The 19,301-nt window shown below is 41.6% G+C and overlaps 2 protein-coding genes across 4 annotated transcripts; one reads left to right on the forward strand and one right to left on the reverse strand.

Annotated features, from left to right (window-relative positions):
• The first annotated feature begins 3,245 nt into the window (after positions 1 to 3,245).
• LOC115358857 (uncharacterized) lies at positions 3,246 to 8,886 on the forward strand. 3 transcript variants are annotated; one of them, XM_030050944.1, is made up of 6 exons: positions 3,247 to 3,400; positions 6,578 to 6,698; positions 6,996 to 7,024; positions 7,593 to 7,733; positions 7,817 to 8,190; positions 8,301 to 8,886. In XM_030050944.1, the coding sequence occupies exons 4-6, from the start codon at positions 7,616 to 7,618 to the stop codon at positions 8,466 to 8,468; spliced, it is 660 nt and encodes a 219-aa protein (XP_029906804.1). In that variant the 5' UTR covers positions 3,247 to 3,400; positions 6,578 to 6,698; positions 6,996 to 7,024; positions 7,593 to 7,615; the 3' UTR covers positions 8,469 to 8,886. The 3 variants fall into 3 exon arrangements, with proteins under 3 accessions (XP_029906803.1, XP_029906804.1, XP_029906805.1); XM_030050943.1 differs by lacking the exon at positions 6,578 to 6,698 and having other exon boundaries at positions 3,246 to 3,400; XM_030050945.1 differs by lacking the exon at positions 6,578 to 6,698 and having other exon boundaries at positions 7,820 to 8,190.
• A 1,644-nt stretch (positions 8,887 to 10,530) lies between these two features.
• On the reverse strand, positions 10,531 to 19,019 carry nab2 (NGFI-A binding protein 2 (EGR1 binding protein 2)). Its single transcript, XM_030050896.1, has 7 exons — positions 18,655 to 19,019; positions 17,376 to 18,293; positions 17,022 to 17,155; positions 15,833 to 15,893; positions 15,567 to 15,681; positions 15,123 to 15,308; positions 10,531 to 12,569 (listed from the first exon to the last, which is right to left on the reverse strand). The coding sequence occupies exons 2-7, from the start codon at positions 18,282 to 18,284 to the stop codon at positions 12,472 to 12,474; spliced, it is 1,503 nt and encodes a 500-aa protein (XP_029906756.1). The 5' UTR covers positions 18,285 to 18,293; positions 18,655 to 19,019; the 3' UTR covers positions 10,531 to 12,471.
• Between the last annotated feature and the right edge of the window lie 282 nt (positions 19,020 to 19,301).

The following is a 19,301-nucleotide window of genomic DNA, read 5'->3' on the forward strand; positions in this document are numbered from 1 at the left end:
ATCCCCTGCACAGAGTTACATAACATGTCTGGAGAGTGGAGAGCTGGCATCTGTGTCCAAGGTGTGATTTTGAGCATGGGTTGACACTGAGGTCAAAATCAGCTCCACCTCTTAAGTGAATGGGTGGTATGGAGGTTATCTGTCACCCACAGTGCCCTACTGCTTTAGAATCAGGGATAATATTCTATTTTTAAACCAATATCAGCCACATTCAGCATGTTGCTGAACACCCAAAACCCTTCCCAGCACATACCGCTGTGGAATCTTAAATCTGACTCCCATTTTCACATGGAGGACTGATTACAGTCAACACAACCATCCCCAAAGGATCACATAGTGACAATATATTGTATAACCTGAGGCAAAATGCTCAAGATCCTGTAGATTCGCTCAGTTTGACCAAACTAAATTCTTGTATTGGCTAGAAAATCCTGTCTGGCAGCAGGAAATGGCAATTTGAGCAACAGTAAAATACAAAACTTACTCCCTGTACGGCACTTAGAGGGCACTCCATCCAGGAAAAGCTGGATGCAACAACAACAGCTTAATGTGTTCATCACCTCTGCCAACCACAAAGAAGAAGAAATTACATGCCAAGGAGTGCTCAGTTTACTGATGTCATTTGACAGTACCACTGGGTATTGAAGTCCTTGAAATTCAAACAGTTTCCCCTGGCTGCCATGTGGGGATGCCAGCATGTGAAATTGACCAGCACAGCTATAGATGGTTAGTCTATATCTGGCCACATCAGTGGAATAAGACTCACCTCTATGAGTCAACTGTTGTTTGAACCTCCAAACGCATTTATGTATTCATTTATATCATTTTTATTTAGGCAGAATGAAACCAACAAGTAAAACCGTAAGTCCACTCATCTATCATCAGCAGGTTGATTACCTATTTAAATAAAGAAGGCTCTTTAGTCTGGCACAACATTGTTTATTTCCACTTTATATTGCCTATGTCATAAATATTTCTGTTTTTGATAGTGTAGCCTACCAGGCTAACAGTCCTAGCCCTTATATTTTTTTTTGAAAACTTGAACAAAAGAGTATTTTCTTTCAGTTCCAGCACATAATATCTTTCCTCTCCCTGATGTCAATAGTAGTTAGGGGCTTAACTTTGGCTTGGAAGGTGTGCGGGGGTTGTTTTTTTGTTGGGTTGGGATCCCCCTGGAGATTAAAACTAATTTCCTGCATTTTTACACAATTTCACATGACTCAGGGTACACGTAATAGTTAAATGACACATAAAGCGCGTCACTTCCTGTGTATGAAAAAGCATATTTCTGGAAAACAGCTGTTCAGCAAAAAATGTAGCTTTCATACGCTGTAAAAGTTGAATCACTACTATATTATACTTGTTCATGTTAACAAATGAGTGCAATTTGTTGAGCCATGGAAGAACAACCATATTCTTAAAGACAAAGTCTAGCTGATATCAAATTCATGTTTTTCCTATAGGTTTAAAGGGTTTTATCATTGTTTGAAAACATGAATAACCCTCCCATAGCTTCCAGGGAGTTGTAGTCTGGTCTGTTCATTAAAATGCTGTTCTGACAGTGACTGTGAGGCTCGTTTTGTGTGTTGGCTGTTTTGTTGTAGCTTTTCACCTGGTTTTGAGTTCAGGACAAGAGTGACTCCTCTCTATCGTCCATCACAAAGGTTCTTCCCCAGAATATGCCTCATTTGGTACATGGATCACTTTCTCTTTTTCATATCTATTGTAAGCCTTCATATACCTGCTTACATTCAGATCAATTCAATTCAGTTCTGCCTTACTGGCATGAGCAAATATGACATGTTATTGCCATAGCATTTTGCAAAAACAATTCATACAATTATAATACATAGTTTACATATATACATTTCAATATGCACATAATTCAACACAGTAAGTCAACATACAGTCAGTGGATATGAGATAGATAGATATAGATAGATAGATATACTTTATTGATCCCAACCAGGGAAATTCTGGTGTTCCAGCAGCAACAGTAGAAACATACAATAAAGTTAACTAAAAAAAGAATAAAGGCTAAAAATATACAATAGAGACTATAAAGACTAAAGACTCAAAAAATACAATAAGGGCTAACCTAAGGAAAGGAGATACGAGATGTGAAAATATACATATGGAATGAGTATGACAATATACAGATGGCGCTGAAGTATATGCATGATTGTATAGATTGTATAGATAAGGAGAGTTAGTATGAAACCAAGAGACTAAGAACCAAGTGGCAGAACCTGAACGCCCGGGACTGGGACAAGGAACTAACCGCCTTGATTCAGCCTTTTAAGGAATCCACTTCCCCTCCAGTCTGAAAAACAGTGTGAGTGTATATTAACTTAGACACTTAATGTTTGGGGGATTTGACCTTTTACTGCTTATTTCTTTGAAATGCAGCTCTCTAAGTGAGGATAATCCATTACACAGGATCATACATTGTGTGATCTCCACCAGGGATAGAGGATTTTCCACCCAAACCTGTTCTCACAATAGTTTGCATCTTGTGTTTGGTCTGTGCAGTTAAATACCTGCTGTCGGCATGCCTGCCCTCAGTGATGTGATGAAGGTTTTATAGATAGAGAAATGTGTGTAAAGAAAGTTAATAGATTCATGAAGACACTCGGTTTAGCAGTGTTTTATTTCACTGTATTTAATTTTCATTCACATCCTGCTGCTGGTTTCTGCTGTATGAGCCAGCTTCTTCCAGGGCGTCAGCGCATCTAATTTCTCATCATTCTGTCATCAAGAACAGAGCGGTGATTTGCTGGCTGGTAGTCTCTTTTACTTGGCTGTTCTGGCTCTTCTTGGCGCTTTATTCAGATCTTTATCTGTGCTTTTATTTATTTATTTATTTATTTGCATTTATCAGAATGGAAACAAGGAATTCCAGTCTGGCACGCTTTGTGTGGAGGATGAAACAGAACATTGTTTTAGCTCCTAATACAATGGAAATGCCTGGCGCACAATTAAAAAACAAAAAAAAAAAACAAAAAAAAAAAACAAAAAAAAAAAAACAAAGAGGGAGAGACTATACTACTGACATATAATGATATATAAATAATAAAAAACAAACAACATAATAGAGCTTCAGCGTGCATGGCTCAATGATCTCAGGGTTTTGAAATGACTTTTGTCCCCCAGTATTACCTAACACTTCTGAAATGTGTTGCTGTTTTATGTTGATGGCGGAAGTGTCGCACTGAAGGAGGAACTATTGGGCTCTCGCTCGCGAGCTCGACGCAGGTAAGACAAGTATGCAGCGCCGATGACGTCATGTGGACAAAACGCCGAGGTGCCCGTACCCGTGACGGTCAGCCAGCCAGCTCGTGCTGCGGTGTGTGTCCGGACCGCGCTCCCTGCTGCGGGGGAAACAACACCCACTCCAGCTGTAAGTAACCCTGTTCCTCTTCATCATCGCCTGCTGTCGCTCTGATCCGGTGATCCACCCGAGACAAAGCCCGTCATGGGCTGTCTGTCTGTCAGCCGTGAAGTCAAGAGGCGAATCACCATGCACTGACATAAGGTTAACTTACAAGCCATAACAAAACCATGTGAATTCCGCTTTTTGAATGAAAACTGATCGAGAAATGTAATGGAATGGCTGTTTGTCTGTGAGGAAAATCAATGAAACACAAAGGGGAAGAAGTTACCGACAGAGTTCACAGTTTGTCAGCACCGCCTTGTAGCTGCTGATAAAGTCCAGGGCAGGGCAGACACAGGCTCTGATGGTTGTTTCTATTACGCTCACACACATTTTTTTTCTGTTTAACAATCAAATAAAATCTCTAGAGATGAAATGAAACACAAGAAGTAATTGCTGGAAATGAAAATGAAACAAAGTCTACAAAAGGTTACAGTGAGGATGCTGACCTGAAGATGCTGAGATGTGCAGCTGGACCTCCTTGGGGCGAGCTGGTCCAGGGTTTAGGGGATTAGATTCCCTTAGAGGACATTCCTGTTGCATTTCGACTCTTCATGTGAGTGTAAAAATAATTGTGATCATCAAGTTGAGAGGGCAGCACATTTATCTGTAGTTCTCAATTCACTTCTAGGCAGAAGAGTTTTGACCAAGATCTTTATAGGGCATTTAAGGACATTCATATAGGGTAAATGTAGGTTGTGTGTGTGCGTGTGTGTGTGTGTCTGTGTCTCTGTGTGTGTGTGTTCATGCCTTCACACCAGCACAGTTTCCAAGAGCAGATCATTAATGACAGAATAACTCCAGGGAGGAAGTGAAGAAAACTTCACTTCACAACCCTCTCCTGCTCTGATTGAACAATCGTTCACTCACTAATAGCTCCAATACAACAGTTACAGTAAATAAAGCTCACCTCCGATGTATTTTCTTAAACATCAAATATATTTAGGTCCATATGTATTTGGACAGTGACGCAGTATTCATAATTTTGATCTTGTACACCACCACAGTGGATTTGAAATGGAGTAATCAAGATGTGATTGAAGTGCGGACTTTCAGCTTTAATTTAAGGGTTTGAACAAAAATGTGACATTGACCTTTTACAGCCAGTCTTTTACATTGTGATAGTAGAGCCCTATAAACATCAGAAGTCATCCTGCTACTTCCATCAGCAGTCACATCATCAATAAACACTAGTGACCCAGTTCCACTGGCAGCCCTACATGCCCATGCCATAACACTGCCTCCACCGTTCCTTTCATTCTCCACACTTTGTTCTTCCCATCATTCTGGTGCAAGTTAATCTTTGTTAAATCTGTCCAGAGAACCTTGCTCCAGAATCGGTCAGGCTTTTTTTTTTTTTTTTTTTTTTACATGTTTTTCGCAAAGTCTAATCTGGCCTTCTTGTTCCTGAGTGACACCAGTGGTTTACACCTCGCTGTATACCCTCTGTATGTATTTTCTCGTAAATGTTTCTTGACTGTAGATTTGGACAATAATACGCCTGCGTCCTCCGGAGTGTTTTTGACTTCCATAGACTTTGTGAATGGGTTTTTCTTCACCAGGGAAAGAATTCTTTGGTCATCCACTTAAGATGTCTGCTGTGGTCTTCCAGGCCTTTTGGTGCTGCTGAGTTTACCAGTGCATTCCTTCTTTTTCACGATATACCAAACTGTTGATTTGGCTACTACTAAAGTTGTTCCTATCTGTCTCTGAAAGCCTCGAAAATGGGATGACAATATATAAAACTGGCTGTAATTCCTAAAAGGTTAATGTTTTAATTTAACCCCTTAAATCAAAGCTGAAAGTCTGCACTTTAATCACGTCTTTGTCACTCCATTTCAAATCCACTGTGGTGGTGTACAAGGGCAAATTTATGAATATTGTGTCACCGTCCAAATACTTATGGACCTATCTGTATGCTCGTAACACTGTGCAGGTCTGAGTTTGTGGTGCAGGTGTTGAAACTCAAAACAGAAGGGAGTGAGACAACACAATAAGTGGTTCCATGTGGGAGTAAGCCAAACATCTTAACCAAGGTTTCTCATAATCAGCATGAGATTAACTGGGTTAATCTAACTGACTTTTAACATTTACAGTATGTTGACCAAAAACCTGGAATTGTCTGTGCATGTAAACAACATTACTGCTTCATTCTCTTACACTGACAGCAAACATGTTGTAAGGGGAATCACCTGTAAATCAAAAGATTAATGTAACACAAACAGAGTTATACATCCTCAGTGCAAATCTCCTGAGGAAACCTTATTGGGGGGAAAAATAGAAGAAACCATGGAAGGGCAAAGTCAAAATGACAGCCCTCATTCTTAAGAAATAAAAAAGAAAAAAGAAAAAAAAAAGAAATTACAAAATGCTGGCTGCAGAGCCAGCCTCTCCCGAAAAAATGGGATCGCTATAATCATCTGTACTCTTAACAAGCTTTTCTTTTTGTTTTAACCTTTTTAATTGCATTATAAATGCATTATTGCATTACTTATCTACTTATGTATCTATTTATTTATTTTATTTATTACTTTTAAGTTTTTTTTTCTGTACTGACTGTGTAGTAGTGCCCCGTTCAGTTTATAAAAAACAAACAAACAAACAAAAAAAAAAACACACTAGGAAATTTGACACTTTAGTAATCAGTTGGTGCATTCTCAAAGGACATCACAAGGTCATTTAAAGGTGTATGTGTGTGTGTACCTTGATATCTTTACTACTTGCCAAAGAAAGCAGGTTTTTGCAGACATTGTCACAGTACATCCCTTTTTTTCCTCAAGACTCTCACTTCCCTGTTTTCAGCTGTTACTTCCTCATGTTTTACATTTTCCGTCAGATTCTGTGATCTATTTGCAGTGCTGCTCTTCCTTTTGATGGCCCATGAACAGAAACAGAAAAGCACACAGCTGCTTTGCAGTGTTCACTTATCTTCTTGTGCTGATCGTGAGCATTTGCTACTCAAACATTATATTTTTACATCAAACCGCCAAGGGAGCGACTGACTTGCCATTGCTGTGCTATTTAAAGGCCTCATCTGAAGAAAGGATTTCACAGTCAAAAATCCGTCGTAGGCGGTGCTGAATAAATGGGTCTTGCGTCTGGATTTAAATACTGAGACAGTGTCTGATTGCCTGACAATGGCAGGAAGCCTGTTCCAGAGGGAGGGGGCTTGATACGACAAGGCTCCGGCCCAGGGTGTCTTCTTTCAGCTGCAGGGAATGACAACAAACCCTGCATCATGTGAGGGGAGAGTATGGATGAGCTTGTGAGTAAATCAGTGATATGGAGAATATGTTTATGTTCATCTCCTTTGTTAAAGAACACGCTGTCTGGAATACGACCGGCAAACTTAAAAAACATCCAAGGCACACTGTTCCTTTGAAAAAATATTGAAAAAGCCTTTAATATTACATGTCTCAGTACAATTAAAAAAACAACCTGGCTGCTAACCAATGTGTTTCAGCCCCAAGGACCTTCATTACAGTGATATGTTGAGGTGCAAGGCCATGTTACATCTGGTAAATTACAAGTGGGAGTTTATAATCAATTTGTGCATTTACAGGGCACCAGTGAGGAAAGACCAGGACCAGGGTAAGAAACATATACAAGTACATTTGCATAAATACTGGGGGTGCTGAGTTATGAATAAGCAGGATATATTTATTAATATACACTCAGTGGCCACTTTATCAGGTCCACCTGTACACTCTGATGCAGTTCAGTGCAACAGCTCTGCCATAAATTCTACCTTTTAAGAAAGTTTATAATGTTCAGTTTTTGTTGACTTTGTGGAGAATGTGTAAATTTAATTCTATGTTTATTATTGAGGTTGTAGTTTACACAGGTCTATTATTTTGTACTTCCTATTTATATACATGAGGGGGACAGAATACTGGAAATACCTCTTAATAAAATGCAGTCCAGCACAACAGCAGCACTAACTATGAGCTCAATGCCAAACACCTGTATTACTGTGACAAAAAGAAAACCTGAGCATTATAGGCAGCAGAAAAGTAAACTTTATGGCAGAAGAGTTGTATTGGATTGTATTAGATTGTGCAGTTGGACCTAATAACGTGGCCACTGAGTGTATATATATACTGTAGATATTTATAAGTACTGTAAAGCCTAGTGTAAACTCCTCTCTGATCTTCACTAGTTGCAGATCTGTGAACTGTTGAGATGGAGGAAGCGTACATGGAGCTGTACCGGGAGTTTCTTCGCCTGAGGTCACTGTGCCTGAGACAGGCAGCTCTGTTGCAGCAACTCACAAAAGCACTGCAGAAACAGCAAGGTTCAGGTAAACTAAAAAAAAAAAAAGTAGTGCTATTAAACAGGGCTCAATTATGAAACACTGATCATATCTAAACCTTTCTTACCCAGCAGGTACCTTTCTTCCAAATGGAGAGCTGAGCGACATGGTGTCCATCCCTGTCCAGTGCTCCCAGGACGGCCCCGCGCGTCTCCTGGAAGATCCGGGGCCACTGGTAAGCACAGCACAAAACGCTACAGCACAGCATGGCATCGATCATCTCTCCAGGGGAGCGGCTCCTTTCTCTGATCTCCTTGCTGAGGATATGAGTAAACTTTGTGTGGATGAGCCCTGTCAAAGAAAAGAAGACAGGAAGACGGAGCACAAAGAGCCACCCGTCTTCGCCCTGGATTTCCCTGGGTGGCACAAAGCTTCTTCCAGTGAATCCAAACCTCCAAGGCAAGCAGGTCTCTATGTGGGGGACAGGATGCCGCAAACATTTATGGTAGGTGTCCCAGCTGAATCTGTCCCAGAAAAAAACCTCTAACTTCAATCTGTATGATTTTCTGTCTAACAAACTCTGTCTTGTGTGGTGTCTCGTTGCCTCTGTGTTAGGTGGGGAGACCCTTCCTGGACAATGACTGTCTGAACCAAGCAGGAGGGATGCTGATGTCAGGTCTGGTTTTGGACTCTCATGTTTGTGAATTCTGCCAGGCCGTTTTCCCTGATAACGCCACCACCAGAGGGGAGTTCCTGCGACATCTCCATTCTCACATTACCTAGACAAACACATTCTTCTTTTCTCACATTGGCCTCTTGATGTGTGGGCTATATTTTAATATGATATAGGCCTATGGCGCGGGCGAAGTCTTTCTTGAAAATTTACTTCACAGGCTTATATACTAATGGTTTGGTTTTGGTATTTTCCCGGAAACTGCTTTCAAATTTACCTCTGCTTGATATGCTCAGCTGTCTTTCACGGATCAACAGTGCAGGTACTATGTTTTCCATCATCTCTGTGTTGGAAATATAAAATGCATCAAGACACATGGAATTCTTTGGCTTCCGTCATATGTACAGCTGGTGATTATGAAATAGTAACTCTACAATACGTTGGTCAAAGATGGCTCCTATTCAAAACCTCTTCACATTCTCTGAAGGGTCATACTCCATCCTTCATCCGCTGACTTCATCCTTATTTTGGCGATGCTTAGTAGATGGTTTTGGGTAACTCACTTTTGCACCAGAAAATTTACTTGTTCTGGTTTCATGTTTATAATGGCCAGCCAACGAATTAAATTGGACACAGTATGAGACACTCTATGCTTCCTGCGTGATAGACGCTTGCATGCATTTGGCCACTTGAAGCATCATTCATTGATGGACTGGAAGACATGACATGATGATGTTTTAGTAAATGAAATACCCCGATGCCTTAGATAACTTTCTTTAATGTTATATTTCACTTTCACCTTCCTTGGTTTGTTTATAGGCTCTAGAAGCAAGAGGATTTATATTAGACACTATAGGTCTAAGCAGCTCTAGGATGGCATCACGTTGTGTAATTCTCAGTGTACATTTAGGACACTGAATCTAGATGACGGTAGCAGAGGTTCCTGCCCCTCTTTGTGCAGATAATTAGCTCTCACATCAGTGTTTTGATACTGTGCACGATCACTACCAAGCTCAGAGAGGGTAAAAACACTCATGCATTAAATTTTCAGATTCAGTTAAAAATGGAAACTTAGCCTAATTGTTAAAATGAGCAAAGTAATTCCACCTCTGTTTCACTGATATATTGACAAAAAGACATCAATACTTTTGGCTTTACAGATCCCAAGTCATCATCACCGGATAATTAGTATGTGGTTGAGATATTTGATTGACAAGGCTAAAATCCTGCATGACTCTAAAAATAAATTTGAAACTTTTGAATGCACAGGCCTTTTTGAATTACTTTATCAATAGAGATAATTCTTTGTGAAATAAATCATTCATGGCACGCCTCTCAGCAAACAGTGCTACTCAGAAAAAGAAGCATTGGCTGAAGATAGATTCATAGATTTTGCTCCTGATAGGTTACTGCTGACGGCTGATTGATGATGGCAGCCGCTTGGTGCCTCTCTTTATACCTTTCTGAATAACTGCCATTATCAAGGAATCTTAACCAACTTTTTGTGTATTTGGTCCATAAAAACAGCTGGTGAAACAATAATAGCTGGTCTATGCTTAATTTTCACTATTAAAATTCAAAGCCAAATATCTTTATGTGCTGTTTTTATTTATTTGGTAACTTCTGAATGCTGACGTTAAATCTCACAACAAAACAACAAAATCTAACTTGGCCTTTTTGTGGTCTTGAAATTCCAGGCTTAACCTCAAGGCCATTAACTAGAGGTTCACTGGGTTCGAGTTTTTTTTTGCAGAGGGAATCAAAAGCACTCTTTAACAAAGGGCCTCGGAGTTGTCTGACTAGATTGAGAGTGCTCATATTCTGTGTGACGAGAGGGTGTGTGTGAGTGTGTGCGTGTGTGTGTGTGTGTGTGTGGAAGAGCGCTCAGTGGCTCTCATGACATCACAGCTACAGGTGAGTCATGCCAGTATCGTCTGTGCAGGGCTGCCGCTCTGCGCAGGCCTGCAAGCAGCAAATAAGAGCAGAGCAGAGGTGTTGCTGGCTGTGTGACGCAAACCTCTCAGCCTCTACCACTCACCACATTTCTCAAAACGGCACTGACAAACTCCTGAGGAAAGCAGTTCTTTGAAGAGATACAAGTGCGACACATGGCTTTAAGCAATAAAATAACATTTATTGAGATTTAACAAAATAAATAATCTGTTCTGCGACATAAACGGAGGAGGTTATCTAACGCTCAAGAGACAGGCCGGTGAAACTGATGCACTGCAAGCTACCTCATTGTCATAATGTGTAATTAATCCTGAAATACACAGACTTTAAAAAAAATCATATTACCAATATGAGCCGTGTAGTCATTTAGTCCAAACACATTAGAAATGATTCCTTACATGAGGACCAGATAGGTTGGTGTCATTTGTTTATCAAAAAATAAAGCACCATGAGATCTCTTGCTGAAAACCACGAGCAGCTAAAGCATGTGGTTCTGTTCCTTTCTTTTGTTTGTCAAGCCTGAAAGGTAAAGAGAGATGAATGGCCCTGTGGGAGAAAAAAAACTCTAAGCACAAAACCATTGTTTCTGAAATGGGGGTTCACATCACACTCACCTTGGTAGAAGTTAATATCAAAGTCTACGGCTAACTGTATTGTACACTGCCATAAGTTTGCACTATTTTGCACAGAAGTTACATTATGGATCAATGCAGTTCTGCCAGGGCACAATGTTTACGGGTATGTGCAGAGAGCAGGGAGAGCACTTTTCAACCATTTGACCTGAGCTCTTGCGCCTGAATCAGAAAGCATCCAGCCTGCTTAAATGTCCTGGAGCGAGACACCGAACCCTTTCCAGGTCCTGGGGTGCTGCTCCGTGCCTGAGCCTGCAACCTGATTTCCCTGCGGAAGGGGGGGGAGGCAAGTGGAAGGAGAACTTCCCAGTGGGGGATCAATACAGTGTCACATTATTATAACGCCATAAATAACACACCACCAAGTTTAGCAAAGGTGTTTTGAGTACAATAAGTATAGAGTTTGTGTTTAATCGGTATAGAAATGTATCAAAATGTCTCAATAAAAGCAAAAAATGCCAAACAAAAGTCTGCCATTTGTTTAAAAAAATAAAAAATAAAATAAATTAAATATTATTATAGAAAGATAGAGGATGAACCAGACCCATGGCTTCACATGTTGCACACTTTGGCCTGCCTGTTCCAGTCGAACGCATGGTGGGAACTGATGCAGTTAAGGATCAGACTATGATGATGTATACTTCAGCACAAGCAAATCTAAATCAGCCTATACCATAAACACTCTACTTTTGGTCCTACTTCATCTACAGACTATAGTTTGAATGTTAGAGGATATATGTTCAAGTCCTGCGCTATTTTCATGTCTTTAAAGTCTGACTTTACCACATTTTCAGTCAAAAACCATCACCAATAGCAACCATTTCCTGAGGGTGATTGTCTGTAAAGATGTGTTATCATGCTTGGACATTTTGAAAGTGTTGATAAATATGTCCTTCATGATCCAAATTTACTTTACAGAAATATGTTATTCACTCTGGGGCAAGTGAGAATGCATGGGGGCGCATTTCCAAAGTTGTAGTGCCCCTTACTTATGGCGCCCCCTGCTGTGTGGAGCCCATTTAATTTGAAGCAGATCAAACTCCCACAATATTCCACTGTACACAATAAATAAGATTATTTTCATGAAATGCTGTGACACAAGTAGTTTCTTTTAAATGTCCTTATACAAAAACTTTTCCTAACAAATCAATTTCATATAGGCCAATATTGACTCAAATCTTGTCCCCTGTTATTCATTCCCCCAAATTGATAGTCCATATAGCCAATGTGTATTAAAAAAATGTGTCTGTTATGTATACAGAGGTAACACAGAGCATTTTAGACTTGTTACACAGCTTCAGCTTTGGAGGTCACTGCCTTAAGCACGTGTGTGATGTCAATCGCCGATAACTTCAGACATTTACTGTATTGATTGTGATGCTGATGGTGGCCATCTCCCCATCAGGCGCTCATGACGTCAGTGATGTAAGTACATGTGGAAAACCTGCTGAGCTGCACCCTGTAGCGGAGACTGAGTGAAGTTCAGCGGCAGGTCTGAGCACAAGTTCTGTGTTAGCCCTGAGCGTTTTCATTTCCCCCTGTGGTTGGAGTCATCTTTGGTGATGCCAGGGCTACTACTCCTGCATGCTGCTATCGAGCCCCTCCTCTCCGCTTTGCTCTCGAAGTCTGTGGAGAAAAATGAAGCCGTTCAAATAAGGCAATATGCGTAATACGACACAACACATACACCGAGATCATGAGCATCTATAAAAAGATGGTTCCTCTGAGGTTCTTGTGAGCTTATGAGTCACTTTTAGAAGAATTAACCGTTTTCACAACAGATAAACTGACACTGCGGCATTACCATACAGTGAAACAGCAACTCACTACCGCAGCAAGTGGTTCTGTAATTCATGAACGAATCAGCATTATAAATATGGCACAGATTAAACCCCATTACCATCACATACTGTGAGCTGGCTCAATTTGAGAATGGGAAAAATAAAAGTAAATTAAGCCTTGCCTTTTATTTATACATTTGCATGGAGAATTAGGCCTTTAAGCTGCCATCAAGGTGATGGCTAAAAATCAAACGCTTCTTTTTTTTTTTTTAAGTTTATTTTTGAAAGTTTTTCAAAGCATATCCTGGGGAGCATGGCTGTGGATTAGGGTTAAGTTTTAATGCTGTTAATGGAAATGCTTTACATCAGCTGGAGAGTCACCAGACGAGTTATTATAACAGGTAAAAGTCAGCAAACGTTTACAATGGTTGAGATGCTCACTGATTGAAACCAGTGGACTGTAGGAGGGAGATGGAGATTCTTCCTCATTCCTCAAAGTCAAGAGACATATGTGGTTTATATCACTGGCACAAGTTGTTGAACAACAAAAAGTCCAGTCCAGTCTCTCTCCAGTCTTTGCTGACTTTGTTATTGTTCATGATTTAGTGTGAGCATGTCAAATCCTGACAATCACCCATGATGCACTGCAGGTTGCAGAGGCTCTGGCTGGTGATAGCTTAGGAATGGGAGTCATGGGGTGTAAATAAATCAAGGAGCTGGGTGGGTCACAGTGTGCTTTCTTCAACAATACTTTCCCCTCTTTGTATCATGTGCAGGGTACAGCGTAAAGAAATCAAACAAAACTTCATGTTCACCATTTATTTTGCATGGCTGACTATGACTATTATTTTACATACATGTGATCAATTTGTAATGAAGAGCTATGATGGTCCATAAATCATGTCACATCGTAAATAAAACACTACTTGTGATTGATTTTGTGTGTACATGCCACTTCTGCATGCATCTTATCATTTCATAACAGTAGTTTAAGGCATAAGTTCTGTAAAGTACCACAAGTGGCCCCTCTGTGATTATGAGCTAAAGAATCACTATTTATTAGGCTCCTACAGAATCTATATGCTGGACTGGTTTCCACTAGATTTAATAACCCGCAATGATGTAATAATTTCTGTACAGTTTTGTGTATTATGTATGATATTGTAATAAATCAAATTTTTAATAACATATTTTCAAAAACATACATGGAGAAAAATAAGATGGTGAATTTATTGGTTCAAGGGTTTTTTTTTTTTTAATAATTTAAACCTTCAGTGCTCAGAGGTAACAGAAACTATAAGGTGACTAGATAAAAGTGACAATGGAAGATAAGCATGGTTGGAAACAGAGAAGCTGAAGGGGAGAGAAAGGAAGTTGGGTTACAATCAGTGAGACAGAAAGAAGAAGGAAACTAGGATGAGTTCGAAAAAAAAAAAAAAACAAGACAAAGTGAGGGAGATCGACGTCAGAGCTGAAACATATGTCATTTTTGTTATTTCCGCAGTCCTCTTGGTGGAGGGAGAGATGTATAAAAAAGACTGTGCCATTTCCCTGCCCACGGGTTTTATTTTTGTACACTGTCGCTTGGTGAGTCAATGTAACGCCCCTCCAATTACCTCCCACTCCTTCGCCCCCACGCCCCATCCATCCCGCCCTTCAGCCCACGCACCTAACACACTCTGACGTCAGCTGCTGGTGAGGAAGGGGGGGGGTCCGATGCTGCCGCCCCCAGAGTACTTCCTATCCCCCCACCCCCTCATGTCTTTGCTGGCTTCTTTCTCGTCTCTTTATCTTTTACAGGCCAGGCTTTACAGCTCAGACTTACCCGAACCATTTGCTTTTTTTTTTTTTTTTTGTGAATTACAAAAACTGTTACGAGGGATCAGAAACATGGTGCAGTGACTGGTTATTAAAGATGTGCTATTCTAGCACATAACAGTGTAACACCCCACCCCCCTTTGCCTCTACCCCCCCTTCTCTTTCTCTCTCTCTGTCTCTCTCTCACTCTCTCTCTCTGTGTCTCTCTCCACCTCCTTCTGTTTCCCCTTCTAACTTCTATCCTTTCTAATTTACAGTCTAGTGAAGTTCAGCTGTGGATGGTGGGAGGCGTCACCTCAGAGAGATTGTGACTCACTAGAGTTCAAACTGCAAAGCCATAAAACATTCATTGTTAAGAGAGATTAGGGAATCTCTGTCTGCTTTTTTTTCTTCCCAATTCAACCCCACACCAGTTTCTCCTATTTTTCAATATCTCCACTTTGACTTCAGTCAGCACAGAAATGGTAAACATGCTGCAAACTGTGAATGGGTCTCTTGTGAAATAGACCTTTATTTTTGTCTCTATTATTAGGTGTGTAAGAAAATGAGAATATTGTTAAGCCATCGTTTGAAAAGTCACCTGTGGAATGAGCTCCTTCTGACCCTAGGCTGAGCTTGCCAGCCCGATCATGTGACACCATCCTAGCCAATCGCAGCCCCTCATCCATGAGCGTTTGCTGTATGAGATGGCGACTCCAGTTGGCAGGGTTGGTGGTGTCGGTGGGGGGGCGGGGGGATGGAGATTGGTTGCACTGTGAGCCTATGTCTAACAGGACAGACAGAATCGGGTGTAAATGCTATCTCCAAGCACTGATCTTCTTGACAGAAACACTGTTTGCCTATGACAGCCAAGGGTTCTTACAAACAGACGCTGACATTTATAGAGACATGGGAAATGTCTGGGGATGAGAGATGATCTACAGCAGAGGACAGAGCTAGAATTTTTTTAAAGTACCCAAAAGCCAAACTTGTTGAAAATCGTTTTTTTTTTTTTTTTTTTACGAGGCAGAGCTGAAGACTTTACCTTGTGATACACTATCCAGGCTTTCTGTGGATAGGCTGTCGTCGTCTGCCCTCTGGGTCAAGCCCTCTGACCCCTCCACTCCGAGGAGTGAGGACACACTCTCAGGCACAATTACCTTTAACACATCACACAAGTGCACTGTTGATGGAGTAATAATCAACAAACCACTGGTGAAATGGTGCTCTAAGGACAAGTGACTGACACTTTGATCCTGCTCCATTCACACACAGTCACTGTACATATACTCCTATGCTCTGAAAGCTCACCTCATGTCTCATCCTCTTTTGGGAAATCATGTTGTTGTCGTCTGCACTTGTTCTGTCTTGCCTGCAAGAAAAACAAACCCACCAATGTTTCTACACAAGATACGTAACTTATCAGCAAAACCCACTGAATACAACTTTTTGTTCAAGTCGTGACAAGACCTGGAATGTATTTTTAACAACACTTCAGCATTAAGAGAATTAATTGTCTTCTTTAGATTTCACTTATGTTTTGCTCTTTCTATACCTCAAATACATACAATTATACTCTCTGGACAAGTATGTTGAAATGTCGCCAGTGTGGCAATGAAATATATTGATTGCCAAGCAGCATTTGAAATATTAAAAAAAGTTTATATGTTGATAATATTTAAACAAACTTGTTTGACTGCAGTCTCAAAACATGCTGAAAAATAAAAACTGTTTATAGTAACTATTAATGCTTTGCTGTACTTAAAGGAGGAAGTGCCATTTAGTGAGGAATTTGGTTCACATAAAACGCCAGTGATTATGATGATAAAGATGTAGATAATATATGATAATAATAATAATACAGTGTATAGTGCTTTTCTTGGTACTCAAAGACACTTTGGAGTAAAAAGATATAAAAATCACATAACAAAAAAATAAAGAGAATGTTTTGTGTGCTTTAGCAGGCAGGTTGTGCAGGGGCCTGGTGTGTTGTGTTTCTGGCTCAGTGGGCAGAGCATGTCACCAACACTGCCAGGGTTGTGGGTTTGATTCCCGCAGGAGCAATTAAGTTCACTCTGAAAATAAACACTTGTGGTGCTGTTAGGTGCTTCAGAAAAAAAGCGTTGGCCATGTGGCAAAGTTGAGGTGTTTTTGTATTTTTTTTTTTTTTTTTAGGTTACGAAATACCATCATTTACAGTATTCATTCACAATTATTTAAGTGTGGCTTATTCCAATCCAATGAAGCTCCTCTGCCAAAGACAAACACATATTAGTCACTGCCATACTTCTTATGAGGGCTCCAAGCCTTTGCTTTGCTCTACGTTACAGGAATACTGAAATGATATTCCTGTTTCTCTTACAGGATAAGAAAGCTAAGACGACAACATGGACCTATTTTTCCTGCATCAAAGAGCAATCAAAACACAGTAGGTGTGGGGTGTGATGGTCATTGGTTGCGGGTGGAAAAAATCCCTACTCTCCAGAGGAGGTGCTCTTACCTAGCATGCTTTAGTGTGGAGGTGTAGGCACATTTTCTTGCCACCTGCCGAGCCAAAGAAAAGAGCTCCACCCGTCTCAGCAAAAGGGCATTGTCACGCATGCAGAACTGGGCAGCGGCTTCATTGATGATTAACTGAGGAGAAAAAGCATTGGGTGAAGGGAGAGATGGTAACAGTAATGATGATCTCATAAAGTGTGCACTTATGTTTATCACGTGCGTTTAAGTCTGAGAAGCAGTACCCTGTACCGTACAATCTAAACTTGCATACATATGTAAGATATGTAAGAGTTTGTATATGATATGTTTGCCTCAGCACCTCACAGGTCTGTTGTCTTTGGTTTGAGAGCTTTACCTCGTGGTGTGTGAGCTGCTTGCCTTCTCTCCGCTTGGAGTCAAAGCGTCCATAAATGAGACTGTACTTTCTGATCTCTTCTTCCTTGTTGACATCCTGGGACCCCATTTTGAAGATGTGGCCCACCGTCTTAGCCATCTTCTTGTTCATCCTCAGCAGGGTCTTCACCTCCCCAGGATCTGACCTGGGCAGGGTCCTCAGGAGCCGCTCCACGCTCTCCCCAACCGCCCGAGCCGTCTCCCCATCCAGCTGCCCCCCGGGCCAGGCCGACAGGGCCCCTGGAGTAAAAGAAGAGGAGGAGCTTGGGGATGTGGAGGGGCCTGGGGGACATGCTGAGAGCAGGGGTGGGCTGGGTGGCTCCTCCTCTACTGCAGGTGCAGGGGCCAAGGTGCAGTTCCCCTCTGGCTCGGGGCTGAGCCAGTGGGGATCCATCGGTGATAGTTTGTCCCTGTAGTGTGTGTCTGGGGGCTGCGGGGAGGCCTGCGAACACGGGCTTCTGGGACTCCCACTGTGCATTGGGGTGAGACATGCCCTATCTTCTCTTTCACATGGCGAGCCTGGCTGGCCATTGCTCACAGATTTCCTGGGCCCTCCTGCTGATCCGCTTGTGCCTGTCCCATCAACTTTAAACAGCGGGATGCCCCCAAGAGGCACGGAGACTGGCTGGTTAAAAAGTGCAGGGTTGGCTGCCCAGTCACGGAGGGCCTTTTGCAGCCTACGCACATGCAGTGGCTTGGTGGCCATGCCAACTAGTGCCATGATCTCCAGAAATTCCTCCTCCGCTGCTTCACAGAGCTGCTGTACATCGTCACCACCCTGCTGGATGAAGGTATCATAATAGGCCAGCAGGTTGGCCCTCTGCAGCACCCGATAGAGCTGCAGCTCCCCAAGAGTGCGCGGCAAAGACATGGCACAGCCCTGGAAAGTTTAGGCAGGAGAAAAGAAATTAACTTGCAACTGAATAACGCCTGACAAGGTGGTGTATGTCGTTCCGTTTATTTAGTTGCAATCTAGACTACACCTACCACAGCTGGCTCCAAACGCATATTGATGGAGCAATAATTAAAAAAAAAACAAAAAAAAAAAACAAAAAAAACGCGTGTGGGAAGTTTATGCATGCTTTTGTCTTGGCTTTTGTCGCCACATCACACATGCAGAAACGATTTTATTTTCTCTCTCTCTTTTTTTTTTAAACTCGCTCTTTGTTAAGGTAATTTGAACACTAAGCACTTCGGGATGGTTAAATGGTTGACTACAATAAGGAGCCTTCATCTCTTACCTTCTTCAAGTCAGACAGACGGAGAAGAGGAGACTCCGTGTACGCAAGGGTATCAACCGATTTCGCTGGTTTGTAATCCACGAGTGAGACTGATAATCACGAACAAAAAACACAAAACACAACAAATATTCGACGTGATCGGCGATACTAAATTAGGCGGATTTTTTAGTAGCCTGTAATATAAGTATTTGGTCACTTGGCTCCAGTTCAAATAGTGCCATCGACGGAGGGATGACGGGCTGTTCTTGAGCCAGATGTTAAGAGGGGAAAATTACAATGATTAAAGAGACATCGTAATTATCTTCTGCGTTTCTTGCCCTGTTACCTATTACCGATCGCTTTCCAAACTAAGATCGGCGTAGTAAATCCCCTGCGCGTATCGTAAGTCGTCTGAAATCACTGGCAGAAATCCTCCTCCGGCGCACCGTATTGGTTGCTGGCTGCCTTTTTGCAGTCTGTGTGGGCTGGAGAATGACGGGGGCGGACTGCAGCACGCCATCTGACCGAAAAAGAGCCTTCCTCTCCCGGTAGAGAGGCGGCTTTCAAATTGGAGATGTGGGTGGTGGTGGTGGGGGCTTGAAATTAACCCTCTCTTTCTCCAAGATTGTCACTATGCAGCAGTTTGGACCAGAGGTTCCCACAACTTT

The sequence above is a fragment of the Myripristis murdjan genome, chromosome 5, assembly GCF_902150065.1.
Source record: "Myripristis murdjan chromosome 5, fMyrMur1.1, whole genome shotgun sequence".
NCBI lineage: Eukaryota > Metazoa > Chordata > Actinopteri > Holocentriformes > Holocentridae > Myripristis > Myripristis murdjan.

Bases quoted from the DNA above. Each gene is read 5' to 3' on its own strand.
- LOC115358857 (XM_030050943.1), top strand. From the start codon at position 7,616: ATGGAGGAAGCGTACATGGAGCTGTACCGGGAGTTTCTTCGCCTGAGG. The intron at 7,734-7,816 runs GTAAACTAAAAA...TTTCTTACCCAG, and splicing joins GCAGAAACAGCAAGGTTCAG to CAGGTACCTTTCTTCCAAAT. The intron at 8,191-8,300 runs GTAGGTGTCCCA...CCTCTGTGTTAG, and splicing joins GGATGCCGCAAACATTTATG to GTGGGGAGACCCTTCCTGGA.
- nab2 (XM_030050896.1), bottom strand. From the start codon at position 18,284: ATGTCTTTGCCGCGCACTCTTGGGGAGCTGCAGCTCTATCGGGTGCTG. The intron at 15,682-15,832 runs GTGAGCTTTCAG...GATGTGTTAAAG, and splicing joins AAAAGAGGATGAGACATGAG to GTAATTGTGCCTGAGAGTGT. The intron at 15,309-15,566 runs GTAAAGTCTTCA...CTGTCCTGTTAG, and splicing joins CCTGGATAGTGTATCACAAG to ACATAGGCTCACAGTGCAAC.